At 28.2% G+C, this 19,906-nt stretch overlaps 1 protein-coding gene across 1 annotated transcript in view; it reads right to left on the reverse strand.

Moving 5' to 3' along the window:
- LOC107450838 (uncharacterized) overlaps window positions 1-19,906 on the reverse strand; it is a 56,972-nt gene that overhangs the window by 12,853 nt on the left and 24,213 nt on the right. Inside the window, exons 7-12 of the mRNA XM_043048299.3 lie at window positions 18,375-18,514; window positions 14,362-14,536; window positions 12,147-12,302; window positions 10,574-10,622; window positions 8,480-8,614; window positions 1,489-1,672 (exon numbers count right to left, since the gene is read on the reverse strand). Of these exons, the coding sequence (XP_042904233.2) occupies window positions 1,489-1,672; window positions 8,480-8,614; window positions 10,574-10,622; window positions 12,147-12,302; window positions 14,362-14,536; window positions 18,375-18,514 (839 nt within the window). The remainder of the gene's footprint in view (window positions 1-1,488; window positions 1,673-8,479; window positions 8,615-10,573; window positions 10,623-12,146; window positions 12,303-14,361; window positions 14,537-18,374; window positions 18,515-19,906) is intronic.

Consider the following 19,906-nt stretch of genomic DNA (forward strand, 5'->3'; position numbering starts at 1 on the left):
AAGTATTGCTTAATATATTTTCATTAGGCAAAAGAAAATAATTCAAGGCGATTATTTATCAATAAAATTTAGTATTTATCTACATTTTAATATAGAGCCATTTTATGCTGCATTTTATCCAAAGAGTGCTCTTTATAAAATTCATTGATAATATATTTTCTTTAAAATAATACCTAATGTTTAATGCTTCAAATAATAATGTTTCAAATTAGCATTATTAAAGAGATATTGGGCAATTCTTTTGTTACTTTTGACAACATTTTTAAACATTAATACAATAAACTTGCTGGATATTTTCCCTTAGTTAGTTGTTAAATCTTTATGTGCTTTAACAGAGCCAAATTTTTCAACAAAAAATGAGCACCTTTTAAGCACTATATACATTGACAAAATGCAAAATAATTTTCCAACACTTTACATGATCAAGATAAAATAACTAGCTTCTGACAAAAAAAATCTTTTCCTGATTATATTAGCCATTATAAAAAGATCAAGAGATTTTTCGGTTTGATATCAAAGGGTGGAAAATGAAGCCTAACAATAATATTACAGAAATCAGCTCAGTAGACGCACATGAGAGCTCTCAAATATTTAAACAAACATGTAAAACGATTGGTGCCTTCATACGCTACGGACCGACGGCATGCCAAAATGGATTGTGGTTGAATGAATTGTGAAAACATTGTAAAGAACAATGTGAAAGCACGCTTTTGCATAATAGGTGGTGAAAATTAACATCATAAAGAAAAAAAAGTCTCATTTAAACACTTTTCAAATCAAATTAAAGCACATAGCAAAAGTCAAATTAAGCACTTTTTAAAAACATCCAATGAAAATAAGTACCTTTAATCATTTTTTAAAAACGCTACGCACCATGTCTAGAGATACTTGAATAACATGCATAGATTTCACACTTTGGTAACAAATTACTATGCCATAGCCAATCTCTCTTTTTCTGTCATAAGTAATTTAAAATAAGGGAGAGTTCAAATAAATCAAGACAAGTTCCAAATACTGAAAAACTGTTTTCAAATAATCAAAATGCATGGTTCACTCTTGTCTTGATTTATGTGGACTCCTTTTTCTCTAAACTTTAAATATCAATGAAAGTGAAACAGAATTTGTGATGAAAAGTTTCTCCCACACTATAGCATCCTTTCAATAAAAAATAAGACATTTAAAGAAATCGAGAAGAAAAAAAATTAAGATTTTAAAATGAAAGAAAAAAGCAATATTTAAGGGTTTTGAAAAAAGTTTTATTTTTTAAAGTGGAATTTTCACTTAGGAAAATATTTTTTAGTACTTTTCTTAAATGGAAAAATGAATCTATTTTCTCAAATAATTACTGAATTAACATCCTGTACTGAAAAATCACTTTGCCTGGTGTTGTATAAAATGTTGTTAAATTTGAAGATGATCTAGATAGTAAATAAAGCATAAAATGTTAGTAAATCTGAAGAGGATCAAGATATTAACAAAATGATATACTTTGAAAAACCAGTGCTTCTGTAATGCACACTTCTGACTTTGGAAATAATGGTGGAGGGTGAGGGAGAAACACCTTTACAAACTGCACATTTCCTGAATGAAGAATGCTCTTGTCGCATACATACAGTATTGAACGATAATGAAGCAAGACTTTGGCTTTGCAAGACACACGACCATTAGGTTTCTGCAAATAAAATTACACTTCAATGACAAGGTATGAGTTACAGTGCTGTATTCAATATTCAGACCTAGCAACAATTTTACCTTGACCAAGGGTTTGCTATATACATATATTGATTTAAAAAGTTAAAAAACAGTGCTTTAAATTTATTTTAAATAAATTGCTGCATTAATTACTTTAAGTTAATGAAATTACTTTCTTTCTTGGTGTGTGTTCAATTCCAACACATTTGAAGTTACATTTTTAAAAATCTTTTGATTCTTGAGATTGAAAGTACAGATAGATTTGCATAGCTGTAATCAGTAGTAAATAAACATGAATTTTTTTCACAAAAAAATGTTAATTAAAATTCTACCTTTTGACTGAAAAAGCATGGAATTAAAATCTATATTATATTTAATTGGTGGAAAATGTATATTTCTGAAGATTGAGGTTATATAAAAAAGAAATTATCCTAACATGCCAAAATTGGGTTTAAATTCTCTATTTCATCAATGGTTGCTATACATTCAAAGCCATGTATTATAATGAAAAATTGTTTTAGGTAGTTAGAGCTTCTAAAATATTGTTATAATATAGTTTGAATATTAATTTTATTTTGTTTAAACGTATATAAAGTTTTTTTAATCATAAATCAAAGTTCTCACAGTGTATTAGAATAAAAACAAAAAAATTTGATTTAAAAAAAAAAAAAAAAAAAACAAACACGAACACTGCCTTGACCCCAGTTGGGGCTCAAAATGGGTCCTTTATGAACCTGCACAGAGGGACAAATATTGGGATGTCTAGATTTCTTTAATATTCCTTTATAGGGCCAATATATCGACCTACATATGGCCTGTACTGGGGCGAATAATGAATATCGGGTGAATCTAACAATTCTATATAATGCCGGAATTAGATGCAGGGGTGATTGTGGGCCAAACTCAAAAATTCAGAAAATTTATTGAGTAAAATCAGTAATGACGCATTTCAAAAAAATAATGCCTTTATAAATTTAAATCATTGATATGATCAAAACATGAAATTCTAAATAAATTATATGTATAATTTAAATGAATAATTATGTATATGTTTACTTTTATCTCTAATCATATTTATTATTCTACCTGAAAAAATATTTACAAATGAAAGAGATGCCAAGAATCAATTCTAGTTCTGATATTTGTAAATAAAATATACAAGAATTTTCATACATAAACGTGATCGACGGTTTCTCAAAACTTCTGGACCTCAGATTTCCGGACACTTCCGAATCGCAGTTTGCGAGAAATCCGGATTTTTTCCGGAGCACTATCACCTCTGTGGTGGTGAAGGGGCTGTAAACTATTGGGTGAATCGAACAATTCTACGTAGAGCCAATGTAAAAAAATAACGGCCCTTTCAAACCTTATCGAGCCAATATTCGTGAATATGGATCCAATGAAAGCCCCAGTTATTTTGCTGCTAGAATAGTGCTGAATGCAGAGTAAACTATTCATTCAGCATATACTGTAATTACACAGTTTATAATTATAGGAATCCCTTTTGGATTTAATAATTTTGAAAAACTTGAGGCAAACTTTATTAAGACATTAAAAATAAAAATAAACACAAAATGCAAAAAAAAAAAAAAAAAAAAAAAACAACTTTAATTTAATTAAAATTCCCCTTTGTTTCAATTTGAATTATTAAATGAAAATTTGGTATTAAATGCAGGGATCAGGAGAGGAATAATTTCTGATGCTCCACTCACAAGTAATAAGCGAATCGATATCAGGGGTCTGTATAGAAGAAATTTGGGTCCGTTAACGGACCTTTCACAAAATATCTTTTCATGAAAAAGGACCGTTCACAAAATAATTTATCTTTTAATCGGACCCTTCACAAATTTGTTCATCTTCATTATTGTTTTGCTAATTGAATAAATCCTTCCCGGGTAGGGGGGGGGCAGAAATACAGTTCGAAACGAACTAAGTTTTCCAAGTTTCCCTAAGTTTAATTTCCAAATGTAGTATTCCAAGGAAATATTTCCATATTTATCTATATTACAAACATCGCGTGCACATTCTTATTGATATATGATAATTTTTTTTGTAAATAAATAATTAATCAATTTATATTTATTCATAAAATTAATTAATAGAACATTATGTAAATAAAAATTAATTTCTGGCAAATTTCTTAAATTAAAATATTATAAACTTAAGAATTGTTTAAATTTACTTAATGCGTAACACATTAAAACTGATACATAACTAAGTTGTAATATTTAAAATATGTCAATTGAAATGATTAAAAATATGAGTGATTTTGTTTCCATTATTTGTCCTAAATGAATATTCTGTGTTGAGCAGTATAGGCTAAATACCAAATATTTGTATGTTGCTATCTGTAATTTAGTAGCAGCAATTGTTGAGCAGAATCTTGTATCAATTTACAATTTAAAAACTTCCTGAAAAGGTTTTTAGTAATTTTTGCAATAACACGATCCCATTTGCACAAATTCACAAAAGCAGGACACTGGTTGAAAGAATGTGACTTAATGCTTATTTTATGTTCACAAATTATGAATAGTTTTTTTCACAATTTTACAAAAACAGGACCTTTCACAAAATGTCTGGACAGACCCCTGGATATATGGTTACGCTAATTTCTGAGTTGCAGAATTTAATTTGAAACTTTAATATAAAAAAAAAAAACATTCAAAAATAATAACACAATCATCAGTTAAAACAGTAAATAATATTTTAAGAAAAGAATTGAATCCAATTAATCCTTCTTCCTATTTGATTTTAAATACCAAGAATATGTTAAAATTTCTTGTAAGAAGTTTTCTATCTCTAATACAAGGTTGCCACTAAAAAAAAATGAACAAAATAGTGCTTTTAGTAGCCTTAAGCATGAAAATAGTTGTCTAATTATGAACAAAAATTCATCAAAAATATGACTAAAATACTATTAAATACTTAATTGTCATATACCATGATCCATTTAGTCAAGTGGGTGGCAAATATAATAATTTTTATATAAACGTTAGTGTTCTAGCATTACATTTTCATATCAAAACAATTAGTATATTTGCAGAAAAATAAATACTTTTAATCATTAGAATTCACTAATTAAAATAATTTTTCATTAAAAAACACACACTTTTTCTAAAATTTTTTTCTCTTTTATCAATAATTGATTAAGCAAATATGTGTGTGCCCGTGCATATGTATGTATATGAATATATATATATATAACGTCGTTGCCGAGTGGAAGGATTAAAACAGGTCATAGGTCGGCAAAGAGGGTACAAAATTTATTTATTAATTATTAGACAGTGCAGTCATGAGAAAAGTGTAAAAAGTGCACACGAAAAGTTGCGCTCCTTGGTTATATGTTAGGGAAAATCTTGCAAAGTAAAATCCGTAAAATGTCTTGATTTAGGGAAAGAGGGAAATCTTAGTAGTTGCTATTGGTTTATGAAATAGATCGAATGTTCCCCACACAGAGCAAAGGGGAAAATGTCCTGCTTTTAATTAAATGCATACTTGAGCCAAAAATAGATTTAAGAACAGGATGTGGCTTTTAAAAGTGTGAGAAAGTATTTCGATTAGAATAATTAATTAGGATGAAGTTTTATAAAAGAAACATAAAAAGATTAATTGAAGCTTTTTATGTTACATATATATATATATATACAGTAGAGTCCCGATTATCCGAGTTAATGTGGACCACGACTAACTCGGATAACTGAAAAATTTGGTTAAAACGAAGAGTATAAAAAAAGAAAGGAAAAGAGTTGGTATAAATGAAATATATTTAAGAAATATAAAATTTATACGAGTACACCACATACAATTCCTATTATTATTAAAAAGCTTACTTGAAAAAATTTAAAAAGTATACTTTGCGAGAATTAAAGAGTTTTTACTTAAAAAAAGTCCTTAATCGTTTTTTGTTTGACATAACTTTGGTGCTTTTCTGCAGCAATGTTTCGCTATTTTTTAGGGATAACAGGAAGGCTGGTGTCGCCTCTTTTTGTTGTTCTATGTAATCAGTAGCATTTTCGACAGCTTTAAGTTCATCTGCGTGAGAGATTTTTATATGTTGATTTTCATCATCTTCCCTAGGTTCATTTTTCTTATTGACGATATTAACGATCATTTCATGGGATCAAGTTGTTAGATTTTGTTTTCCCCAGTGTTTGGAAGATAAAATTCAGATTTATTTTTTGGCGGTATTTTTAAAAATAAAATAGAACAAAAAAAACCTTAAAATATTTAATAGCTCGGTTAAAGCTGAAACTCGGATAACCGGGCCTCGGACTACCGGGACTCTACTGTATATTGTGAAAAGTGATTACTCATATTCGAAATTTATGCATGGTTTTTTAAAATGATGAAGAATTTAGTGGCTATAAACGTTGAAAAGGCGATCGAGAGACAAAATAGACTTAAGATGGAATCTGTGCAATCAGATATATCAATCAGATAGAATTTGCAATTCAGATATTTCATATTTCTTAAGAAAAAAAAAATTCAGTGTCAAGGCTGCATGTTGTCAACCCAATCCATGCTAAAAAAAAAACATCACTAGATGTACAGAAAATTCTCCCAATAGTCTTCTTTTCCTGAAAATAGTTGCTTTTTCAGCCAAAAACAGTTGTTATAGTCGAATCAGGTCGAAAATAGTTTCATATAGTCGCATTTTAGTCACCTGCAGCAAACCTGTTAGAGTTTCATTTTTCTGTTTTATATACATATATATAATAATAACAACAATAGTAAACAATTAAGAATAAAAGAAAAAATAAATTACATAGAATAATTATGTTTTATATTTACACATAAGCTGCAAGTACATAAAGAAAGTTACACAAAAAAAAAAAGAACACAGTAAATAAAATAAAAAAATACTAATCAAAGAATACAAATTTTGAAAAAGAATAAAAATCTGGAAAAATTAAAAAAAAATAATTTTAAATTTTAACAAAAAGATGTAATCTTGTTATCAATATAAGCAGTCAAATTTGGAAAAAAATTCCCCGTATTTTCCCTGTATATTACACACTATATTATACACAATACAATATAATACAGCACATGAAATAATATAATATAATTGAACTATCTCTAAAAATTCCATAGATTGCACTTTGAGAGTTACATTGTTTAAAAGAACATTGTTGTGCAACATTGTTTAAAAGAAAATAAGAAATAAAAATTCCTTTTATTTTCCCAGTTCATAAAAAAAAAATTCACAATTACTTACATTTCCCCTGTTATTTCAGGTAATTTTTAAATTTCCTGAATATTCCTGAATATTAAAAACCCATAATGAAAACAGGTTGCTTATTAAGCTATGACTCAAAATATGCTTTTTTACTTCATTAGAATAATAACTAAACTTTTACAGTTAGATGATGAATATTACTTCTGATAATCAATACCAGGGTTGCCACTTAAATCTGGAGAAAAAAAATTCCCCGTGTTTTCCCTGCACATGTTATACACACTATATTAAGAAGAAACACACAATCACCGTGCAAATGTGAGAGGTATATAGGTCTAGCTGTACTATTTTTAATTGCTGGAAAAACTTACAGTAAAAATGGAATAGCTGAATATACTTAAATAATGCTATAGTAAATGAAATAGTTTAGTATCATCCTTAAACATCCGTACATACTTTGAGTCTTCACCATTTTTGAAAAGACAAAAATAAGAAGCAAAATATGTATTCAGTTCAATATACAGTGAAACCTCGTTACAACAATATTTTGGGGACTAAATAAATATATTATTGTAGAGAGATAGGAAGGGCCAACATACTTTGGAAACACAAGATTTTTTTAAAAATTTTAATGTTATATATGTATTAAATATTATGCAAAAAATTAATATGCAGAGTGGTAATTATAGTTAAATATTAAAAACAATTGAAATAAATTCAGAAAATAAGATCGTGAACATACCTGAAAACCGTTTTTATTGAAAATAATCTGATATTCTTGTTTATTCATTTTTTTTACTGTCAAGTCAACAAAGTATGCATCGAGTCCAAAGCACGAAAATGATTTTCGTTTGTTAATGGTGCTCCACCCACTCTCTAGGGAAGAAAATTCTCCTTCAGGTGTTAATGTGATGCTTGTGGTCATTTGTGACTCATGATCAGCTTTTAACATGAAGGAATATGAAATCACTCATGACTGTTACATCTGTGACTTCTTAAGAGATAAATTCTAAGACAATTCTAAGAATAGAAGCTCTTGGGGGTGGTCAGCAGTGAGTCTTCTCTTATCAGAAAAGATGGAAAAAATGGCAAAAGATGATAAAATACGATTTTTTTACATTATTTGAAAACCAATAATAAATGGAAAAAATAAAAATTACTTTCATTTTCCTAATTCATAAAGAAAATTCCAAAATTCCTTACATTTTACCTGTTATTTTAGGTGATTTTTAAATTCCCTGTATTTTCCAGGTTTTCCCTATTCTCCTTGTGGAGTGGCAACCCTGATTTTTAATTATTTAATGTAACTACAAAAAAAAGCGTGAAATACCTCAAATTTTGAAATTATAGAGGGTTAATTCATTGACAGTTTCAGGTTTTGAGATAGAATTGTTTTTCCCACACTTTTTTCTCAAATATCATTTTTCCTGACATTTCCACAACCCCTCCCCCCGACATTTCCTGTGCAGTCAAACATACCAAAAAAAAAAAAAAAAAAAAATACATATAAAATTAGTGAAATAAAACTTTTTAATTCTTGATCGTACTTTGAAAATTTGATATTACGTTAAGATAGTCAAAGCAAAAGTGTAGTTTATAATTACTCACTTTAATCACTGATAAAAGAGACTGGAAATGAATAGAGATGAAGGGATGAAAGTCAACTTCAGTTATTTTAGAAGGTTTTTTTGTCATTCCATCAACGCCTAATTGGTAAACAAAATCTTGCTCAATCTTAGTTACCTAAACATAAGTTCAATAAAATTAAAAAAAACAAACATTCAAACAGCAAATATAAGAAAACAAATTATCAAATCAGGGCGAAATCTTTCAACAAAAAATAAGCACCTTTTAAGTACTGAAAGAATATTTTTAAGCCTCATATACATTAACAAAATGCAAAATAATTCTTTAAGACATTAAATGATCATGATAGAATAACCAGTTTATAACAAAGAACTCTTTTCTTGATTATATTAGCCATTAAAAAATGATTGAGAGGTTTTTTGGTTTGATTTCAGAGGCCAGAAAATGAAGCTTGAAATTGAGAATATCTTGCAAAATGCAACAGAGTTGCAGTTGAGAGCGCAATAATCTCACCAAACTCAGCTTAGTAGATGCACACGAGGACTCGCAAGTATTTCATCAAACATGTTAAAGGATTGATGCTTTCATACGCTATGGACTGACGGTCGGCCGATATGCATTGTGGTTGAATGAATTGTGAATACTTTGAATTGAATATTGTGAAAAGCACGCTTTTGCATAATAGGTGCCGAAAATCGACATGGTAAAGAAAAAAAATATCATTTTCGAAAAGGGAAAATCAAGCACTTTTTCAAAACACTAAAAAAAAGAGAGAAAAAAATACTTTTAAGGGCTTTTAAAAAACGAAAGTCGAAAATAAGCAACTTTGAGCAGTTTTTAAAAGTGCTACGCACCATGTAATATAAATTTCACGAAAATTTTTGCATAATGTACCAAATATTTTGCATATAGGGAATTTTAGGAATTTTCATAGTCATCAGAATAGAAAAACAGCAGTACTTTCCAATAATGATGGACATTCAACATACTTAGAATGAATGCAATAATCAATGAACAAATGAATACAATTCATCAAAGATAGTTAAAAGATTTTTCTTTTATTAATTTAAAAAAAGAGCTCTGAATAAAAATAAACTGAACATTTTAGAACAATAAAAGTTTTTGAACTGATTTCTATAAATGAGGTTCGCTTCATTATGCATCAGTAATACTTATTTAAACATTCAAACAATAATTTGCACAAAAATTCTATTTCAATAGGGATTTTTTTTTAGGAAACTTACTAAATTTTAGGGAATTTACAAGAGCTAGGAGAATTTTAATTAAACCAGAAACTGGAAAAATTCAGTAGTCTGGAAAATCCAGTAGAGTTGGCAGCTATGAAATTCTTATATAAAATTCATTATCATCAACTTTTGTGTCGCTATTCATTGTTTCCACTTCATAAAATTCGGTAAATAGTGGTTTGTGATAGGTTTTTACGACAAATTGTGATAGGTTGTGATTTTACAAATGTGATAGGTTTTTTTGAGAGGTACCTATTTCAAAAGGAGACTTACGACATAATTTGTGAAAATTAAAAGTTACATTAAAAAATCAATACAAAAATATGGTAAAATAAGAAATTATTTTTAAAAATTGTCACTACACATAGAAATCAGTCATGACTGGTAAATTTCCCCATATATTAAAAAATAATTTTGCTATGGTAAAATTTAGAGCTTAAAATTGCATCCAAATTTAAAAAAACAACCTCCATATTTAAATTTCGACTTGTATTTAACGGTGCTAGAGAGAACCTCGTTGTTTGATTTTATAAAACTCTGGAATTTATAGTTTTTTTTATGGGGATACAAAAACAAAATTCTAAGAGGTGGAGCATATTAGAACTTGCTTTTTTAAAAGTGTTTTGTGAAACTACAGTTTTTATAAAGTTTAACTTGTGAAGGTTAAACGCTAGTAAATATGCCCTGGACCCCTGATAATGTATTAATGCCTTTATAACTAATGCATTTGCTTTTCACTCTTAAAATAATATTTAAAAATCATTCAAAATTAAAATTTTTTTAATCATAATTTTTTACTCATAGTTGACTCAAAAAGGGAGACATAAAAATGGAAGCGCTATAGCTATGGCATATGCAAGCAACTTACTTTGTTTTCCTTCAACAAATTTTTAAGATACTGAAATAATTTAGGATACCTGGAAAAAATATAGAAATGATGAAACAATTATACAGTAATACAAAAAAGGATCATTAAAAAAAGCACATATAAAACAGTCAATTTAAGCATTTTTTCAAGTAAACTACAAAATCAACGTGTGGCCTCTCAAGTAATTCTAGAAAAAAAGCTGAAAATGTTAAATTTATCCAGTAAAAATCGTGGGTTCGATCCCTGCCAACCGAAGACTCCCCGTGTAGTAAGTGGGGATTGATGCACGTTAAATCTGTCGGGTCACGAAGTCCTCCATGTTCCCATAACAAATCAATACCTTTGGGGGTACTGATCCAGGAATTTCCTTGTCTTTTGGATTGGTTCAAAATGACAAGACTACGGAGTTGAACATTAGTAGTCGTAAACCCAAAATTAGGTCGGCTGTTGAACGATGGATAAAATAAAAAATGAGAGTTAGGGGTGCCACATCTACCTTTTTTCCAGATAAGGGTAACAGATTTTACATTTATTAATTGAAATATTAATTGAATGACGTTCAATATTTTGGCAAAAAAAGATAAATATAACTTAAATAATGTTTAAACAAGAAAATGTAAATTTATTCAAGACCAAAATATATTTTTGTACATATATGTTATTCTATAGAATTCTCATGATGGGAAACGGAACTGAACTTAACTTTTTACCAATCCACCAAAAACTCATTTGGAATTGGTGATTGAAATGGGCTGCAGGTGGCGTAGAGCAGAACTCTCTACCTATGGCAACACTTCACATGCTATCATCATTAGCGTGTGGAGAGTCATAGGAGAAGGAAGAGCAGTAGTTTCTGTCTTGATTTTCATATAGACTAAAATCTTTTAAGTTAGGAAGCTATACGGAACTGAAAACTTCATTGAACATAGTTGTAAAAAAAGTAGCATGGAAATTTAATAAAATATTTTTGACAATTAAATACGAAAAATACAGTACGGAACTGATTATCCGGAATGATCGGGACCATCGCTATTCCGGATAACTGATTTTTCCGGTTTTCTGAATCGCTACAAAAAGCCTTTTTTTTATTGTTATACCCAACTAAAAAAAAAAAAAATATTTGGAAATAATCTTAAAAAGAAGAAAAAACGATGAAGTAATACACTAATGATTATTTCCAAACCAATGGTAAGGTGAACATCTTCCAAAAAAGAAAGAAAAATCCTAAAATCTCATGAGGGAAAAAAAATTTTTTTTAAAAATGGAGGGAAAATGTATCGAATTTCGTTCCGGTTTTTTGGTTTTCCGGTTTTCTGATTTCCAGATAACGGGTTCTGTACTGTATTAAGAAAATAAAAAATATTGTAGTACATTCCTGTACCACTGAAAAGAGGAGGAGAAGGAAGGGGCATGGAACCGATATTCTCCCCAGGCGTTGTATTCGAGAGTTACGATCGTCTATAGAAAGGGGTAACTTTTTTTACAAAACAGCTACCAAAGTATGTTTGCTGTAAAACTATTAAAATAAAAATATTTATCAAAATTGAGCTCAAAATAAATCAGGTTTGCTTACCTATTTTGCTCCAATCTATGCAAAACGTTTAAGCCTTCGAAGAAATAACAGTTACCTTCGCTGTTGTTTAGATTAAACTTAAACCAATCTGTGCAAAGAGATGAAGTATTTAATAGATAAAACTCTCCATTTCTTGCTTGCAGAAGCAATGTCAACCTTTTGACAAAAAATAATCATCAATAAGAGCAATTAGATGATAGAATTATGTTACTATGTAAATTAACTTCTTTGTTCAAAGAACAATTTTACCTCCTTTCAGGATTTCCACTCAATTTCAAAAAAAAATCCTGACTTTTCAGGTATAGCAGGTAAATTTCAATGAAAATTGAGACCCTATTTTCATGAGAAAACTTTAATTCTTTTATTTGTAATGTGAAATATAAGACTTTTAGTGTAAATTTTTTTTTTTATTTTTTTTAAATGAGGAAGGGAACATTTGACTAATATGTGAAATTTTTACAACAAATAATTGTAATAGATGTAAGAATTATTTAACTCGAATCTCAATAACTGATTACTATTACTGACAATTTTAAGACTGGTTATTTTCCAGGTATGATATAGAAATATTCCAGGTTTTTGTAAAAAAATTGCAACTTTCCCTGGCTTCTCTCTAATAATAAAATTCCCTCAACAATTCTAGGTTCTCCCTGACCTGTGGGAACCCTAAGCTGCTAATAATTAAATGGTTAAATAAATTAAATTTCTTTTTTTACATTAAGAAATATATAATGTTGGCAGGAAATAATTACTTAAATAAACTCATACACAATGAAAAAGGAAAGACTGATGCAATTTGCTCAGACAAAATACTTGTTTTATCAGGGAATAGAGCATTAGCTTTCCAATGAGGTAAACCGGGCTCGAATCCAAGCAATGACTGGTCGATACGCATTTGCATTTCGCATCCGGATCGCACCGACCACAGTGCTGACGTGAAATATCCTCAGTGGTAGACGGATCATGGGTTAGAGCCCCCTTGCGTCTGACTCCGTAGTTTTCCTCTCCATGTAACGCAAATGCGGGTGAGTTCCATCAAAAAGTCCTCCAAGAAGGCAAATTTCACCCAATACTTGATCTAGGAGTTCATTTATTTATTCATTATCTCATTTTAGATATAATTCTAAGATTTAAATTTTGGGGCAAACTTCCAGGGTTCCCACGTAATTTCAGAAAAAAAATCCCTGGCCTTTTCTGATATACCAGGAAAATTTCCACATAAATCAGACCATATTTTATCAATATAAAAAAAAAAATTTCATCGAAAAACTTAGATTATCTTATTTGTAATGATTTGTAAGGACATTAGATTTTGTGAGCAGAAAACTATCATTGAATGAGAAGGGAAAAGTTTCACCAAGTAGAATTTCTATCACAAATAACTGTAATAGGTATTAAGATGATTTAAATCAAATCTCAATAACCGATTACTTTTACTGACAATTCTAAAACTGGTTGGTTATTTTCCAGGTATAAGGTAAGAACTTTACAGAGTTTCGTAACACAAAAAATACAACTTTCCCTGACTATTCCAGTTTTTTTTTATATTTTTGGTATTCATTTATTATTTTTAAACCCATGATGAAAACATGTTGCTTATTAAGCTATGACTAAAAATATACGTTTTTACTCTGTTAGAATCATAACAGGGTGTGTAGCCAATTTTTTTTAACAAAAATAAGCACCTTTTAAGCACTAAAAAACAATATTTTTATGCACTATATACATTAACAAAATGCAAAATAATTTTCAAAGGATTTACATGATCATGATAAAATAACTAACTAAACAAAAAAAAAAATTTCAAACAACAATAAGTATTGACATTATATCTAATAACACCCACAAAAAAAAACAAGTAAAATTACAAGTTTTTCTTAAATGGTCACAAAATATGCTGGATTTTTTTAAACGCTGATTTATAAGTTTTTCCACTTCGTGTGTTGTTTAATGCTAGTCCAACAGAAAAAGTAAAAATCAGGATTCCACAGTATTATAAAAGTAAATTGGATTGTTGACCATAGAAATAGTGAGATAAAAAAAAGAAGAAAAAAAAAAGGTTTTCATTGCATTTTTTATTTCAAAATAAAACAGAAAAGTAAAAATGTCAATAAAAAGGATTGAACATAACATTCTTTAAAGAATATTAATAATTTTTCAAAAAAATTAGAGACATAAGTATAATTATTTACGAAAAATTTATTTTCGTAAATACCTGGAAATATATTGATCTCTTAACGCCAATTTTTGTACAGAAATTCTGTAGTTCCATGTTCGCTGAATTCTTGCCCATAGATTCAACTTTTTCTTCCACATGAAGAACATATCTTCTTTTTGTTCAGCTTTGAGCAAGCCTCTATTTTCACAATCTATCAAAGAATTACATTTCCCTATAAATAAATAAAATATTAATAATTGTACGCAAATTATGCAGTATTTCTACCACTACAAAAATACAATTCCAATGCACTAGTATCACACACAACGTACAACATATACACTCGACTGCTATAGGCAATACAGGAGCGACCACGACCGTGAACTTAATACAGCTCTCAAAAGTATGGTGATCTTAATACAGCTCTCCTGGCTTCTCACAAAAAAAACAGCAATGAACCAACTAGTGGTATCTGTTCATTGAATTCTATCACAGATATAATTCTGGAGGGGGTAACCATAGTGCTTCTACCACTACAAAAATATAATTCCAATTCACTAGTGTATATAAGACATATTAACTCGATTGTATGGTGGGATACCTTTTCATAGATGAAGGTTGACATGGTAGATAACAACTATCCCCACATTATAACATTAAAAAAACTATTTCTACTTTTAAAAAAAATGTTTTTTTTTCATAACAGAGAAATTTCTATATTTTGTAATAAAATTCATCAAATTTTCATGCAAGTGTAAACATTAAAATTACCCATTTTTAAAAAAAAAAAAAAAAAATCTTTTAACTTTATTTTATTTATTTATCATAAACACAATTGCTGAATGGAAACATAAAACAAGAAAGCAATATCAAATCACAATTGGATTTCTAAGAAGCATATTTGTACATAAGTACGGATAAAGTGAAGCACTTCTGCAACAGTTAGTTGATGGCCAAGAAGGTCAAATAGGTTAAGGCTCCACAATATTAGGACTAGGACTGGGCGATGCAAGAAATTTTATATTGTGACATATCGTTTGCTAGACATTGCATTATGTTATTGTTTTCATGCAAGTGCAAAAGCAGGGTGGTCACTCAAATCAGGTTTCAAAGTTCGCTGATTTTTCCAGGTCAGCGTGTTTTTCTTTTCCTCCTCAGGATGGGTACAAGAAAAGTCTTGATAGTATAAAGTATTTTATTTAAAACGTTATTTTTTTTTTGATATATCATTGTGAAAAAATAATTAGACTAAATTTATTTGAACAATTTGGCAAGATTTTATTTTTTAATGTTTTGAAACAATACAAATTTTAAAAAAAAATTAAGATACATGGAAAAAACAGTATGTTTAGCCTGTTATTATATTGTTTTTATTGAATAAAATATTTTTAATGTGTTACTTAAAGTAGTTTTTGCTTAAAGTGTACCTTCCAAATGGCAAGTGCAGAATGACCAAAACACCCTTGGATAACTATTGCTTAATATATATTTTCAATAAGCAAAAGAAAACCACTTCAAATTATTATACATCAATAAATTTTTATATTTATAGAAAATTTCACTCACTTATAACTTTTATTGAAATAGGGAACTATTCATTTATTAAAATGAATATTTCTGAATGGGTATTTAATAATAAGATGCATAATCTATTCTTAGTAAAACTGCATGGAATATTTAAAAACAAAGCAAAACTGTATTTTTGAGAAATCAATCAAAAAGTAACAAAAATTTTACCCCACAAAAATCATCGTACACTTAAATGTTTCGGATTTTCGAATTAAAATTATCCTCCATTGCTTTAATTTTTTTATTCAATTATTTTTCATTTAATTGTTCATTTATTTACAATTTATTATGAAACTTATGATAGCTACATTATATTTTTAATTTTTACTAGCTAATTCCATAATATTTTCGTTTAACATTTAAAAATGGCTTGTAGTCATAATAAAACAATAGACAACATTTGAAAGTTGATTATTTGTCATCATACTAGGTAAATCAGTAATGAATATTGATAAATTAGTTTATTGTGGCCTATTCCACAGTGTATTATGAGTTAAAATGCTTATAAGAACGACTTCATATCAGAAATGAAATTATAAAATTTGTGGAAAAATTCATAAATTCACAATTGAGTAATGTAAAAGTTTCTGCAAAATTTTAATAAAAAAAAATATTTCACTCAAATTTTCCCCTGACCAAAAAAAAAAAAAAAAAAAAAAAAAATTACATTTATTTACAGACTTTTAATAACTATTGTAGATGCGAAAAGAAACTCTACTGAAAGTTATTTTAACAAAAAATTAGAATATTTACTGCAGGAGGAAAAATCTTTTGAAAGTATACAATGACTTTTGTGAACTAAAGTTTTTGTTACTTTTGGATGATTGATTTCTTAAAAAAAAACTCTTGTGCTGTTTTTAAAATTTTCATACAATTTAGCTAAGAGTAGAATATATTTTTGATTATTAAATATTCATTCTGAAACATTTATTTTAATTAATGGATTGTCTTATTTCATTAAAAGTCATAAGTGTATGAATACTTTTGTGAGTCACTGTATTTACATTTCAATATAAAGCCATTTTATACAGTATTTCATCTAAACAGTGCTTTTTATAAAATTCATTGAGCATAATTTCTTCAAACCAATATCTCAAGTCAAATTTTTAAATAGTAATATTGTTTTTAACAAAATATTATTTTAAGAGATTCAGTATACAAAAATGAATGTCACAAATGCAAAATTGTCTAATTTCTTGTTGCACACTCAATAGAAAAAAAGATAAAATTCTTTCAACTTTATACTTTTTTTTCTTCGAATTTAAAATATTTACAGAATTCCAATCTAAACACACGTTTTTTTTAATTAGCATAGCTAATTGGCTTTGTTTTTTTTTCAACTAGAAACTTGCAACTGCTCAGTACTGAACAAAAAGACAAAGTTTCGCTTTCCTTCCTCCTAATAAACACATATGAATGGAAATTTTTTTTAATTTTATGTTCATACATCATTTAATATGTTTCCTATACATTCCTTAGTCTTTGTTAGTTTTTTAGGGTAAAAGGGGAAATAGTTTTGGAAATATCCCTGGAATGCAAGCAACATTTTTCAATTTTCGATCTTGTGAATTTTGTTACTATACAATTAGAATTTTGAATCAAAAATCAAATATTTAATAACAAAACAGTGAAATTAAATATTAATATATAATTAGTTCTTCAAAAAAACTTTGTTCAAAATTAAAATATGTTATAAAAGGTTAAAATGAAATCGAGAAAATTAGAATGAATGAAAAAATTTGTTGACAAAACATTGCAGAAAATGTGCGATTGGTTGGCTCTGCCGAGAAAAAAGGATTCACAAATTTTTTTGGATGGGAGTACAATAGAGTTAAAAAAATCGAAGAAAAAATTCCTATCCTTTCTTTAAAATTTCCTGATTTTTCCAGGTTTTTATCAAAATTTCCCTGATTTTTCCAAGTTTTTTCTAGCATAAAACAATTCTCTAATAATTCCAGGTTTTCCAGGTGTGTGGCGACCCTGAAAAACAATCTAATCTTTCTTTAAATTATAATTAATTTTTTCATTTTATTTTATTTATTTATTAAAAATACAATTACTGAATGGAGACATAAAACATGAAAGCAATATTAAATCATATTTGGATTTCTAGGAAACATATTTATACATAAGTAAGGGTAAAGCAATGCAAACACAAAAACATGTCGTATTTTGAAATTATAGAGGGTTATTCATTTACTGTTTCAGGTTCAATTGACTTTCCCTGACTTTTTTTCTAAAATATCATCTTCCCTGACATTTTCATTCCCCCCCCAAATATTTCTACATAATATAAAATTAGTGAAATGAAACTTTTTAATTTTAACTTTTCTTTTAAATTTTCTCTTTTCTTTCATTCTGAATTGCCTCATGGGCATAGATAAATATATAATATGTGCAAAAGGAGCATTTACAGAAACAATTGAATAGCAGAAATGTACACAGACATCAAATCATTTAGAAACTAAGGGCAAATATTATTGAATTGAAGCAAAACTTACTCAATGCAGAATTTTGGAATTTCATTTCATTGTTACTTATCTTCTTTTCCATTGAAAGTTTTTGTTGATATTCTTCCAATGATACACTTTTGAAATACTTGCAAATAAAAACAGGGAAACACTTCAGTTGTAAGAAATGCCTGAAATTAATTTAGAATATAGCTTTTCATTTTGTTTATGAATTAATGTGTTAATTTTCTTTCAGAGAGAAAACAGGGCGCATAGCGTTTTTAAAAAGTGCTTAACCACTTACCTTGCCAATTTTTTTGAAGAAAAAAAATGCAAAAAATCAATATATTTTCTTATTTCATTAATAAATACAAGGAACTAAAACATAGCATAATAAACAAGTTCTAAGTTAAAATTGTAATTTTTTTGCGTGTAAAAAATACTTAATTTACCATAAGTTAACTATCCCAAGTAGTCTCGGGCAAATGAAAAAAGTTAAATATGATAGTCTTTGTATATGCTCACATCTTCATAATCTGAAAAATCATCTACACTACTTTCACTTTCGCTCGCGAACGTCATTTGTTTTTACTTTTTTTTCTATGTAAATTCAGCAACCACCGTATACACAATTGCACAAAACAAAACGAGTCTACAGTTCCACAAACAGTAAAACTCCTAAACAAAAAGCGGCAAACTTCCCATCTCAGCAGATTATCATTAGTTTCTGCTTTGCTTCCGGCCGAGTGAAAACGTGACAAAACAAAAGATATTGACGAATTCTGTTACCCTCGAGTTTTCTCGTGTTAATAAATATTTGGAATAAACACATACCAGAATTAACTCTGGATAATCAGGGAAGCGGTTAAGCACTTTTTAAGCGCTCAAAAAATATTCTTCAACTCGTTATTTAAATATATACAAGGGGATGTTTCCGTATCATGATCTGTCACACCAACTACAGTTTCTAAGGTGCCAAATAAGTTTTAAACTTGCTTATTTAAAAAAAAAAATTTCTTTTGTTGAAAAAACATGTAGATGTTTGCCCGGGTGGGGGCTATGATTCAAGTTGGTCTTTTTCTTAGATTTTTTAATAGTTTCTCGAGGTCCGCTGCCTGGAAGTTCCACAAATATAATTAGGATATGCGCACTAATAAAAAAAATTTCTTCCTACTACTGAAAGTTCATATGTATATATTTATATCTATATATATAAAAACACACACATATATATATATCACAATAAATAAATACAGAAAGGACAAAATGGAAAAAGAGAAAACAAAGAAAATTAATACATTTCATTTGCTGCACATAAGCTGCAAATATATAGAACTCATAAAATAAGTTCAAATTGCGAAAGAAAACACGGAAAAAATTACAGAATAATGAAAAAAGAAACAAAGAAAGTTGTTTAAATAATATTTAAAAAAAATTATATTAAAAATCCAGAAAAAAAGATATCTTCATCAACTCACATGATTATATCGGCAAAAAGGAGTGCTTTCTAATATTGTATTAATATAGCCAAAGCAAAATATATCAATACAATGGTGTGAGGAGTACTCAAAACAATTTTTTGA

Source organism: Parasteatoda tepidariorum, chromosome 10 (genome assembly GCF_982258835.1).
Source record: "Parasteatoda tepidariorum strain Cologne lab strain chromosome 10, Ptep-v5.0, whole genome shotgun sequence".
In the NCBI taxonomy this organism is placed as follows: Eukaryota; Metazoa; Arthropoda; class Arachnida; order Araneae; family Theridiidae; genus Parasteatoda; species Parasteatoda tepidariorum.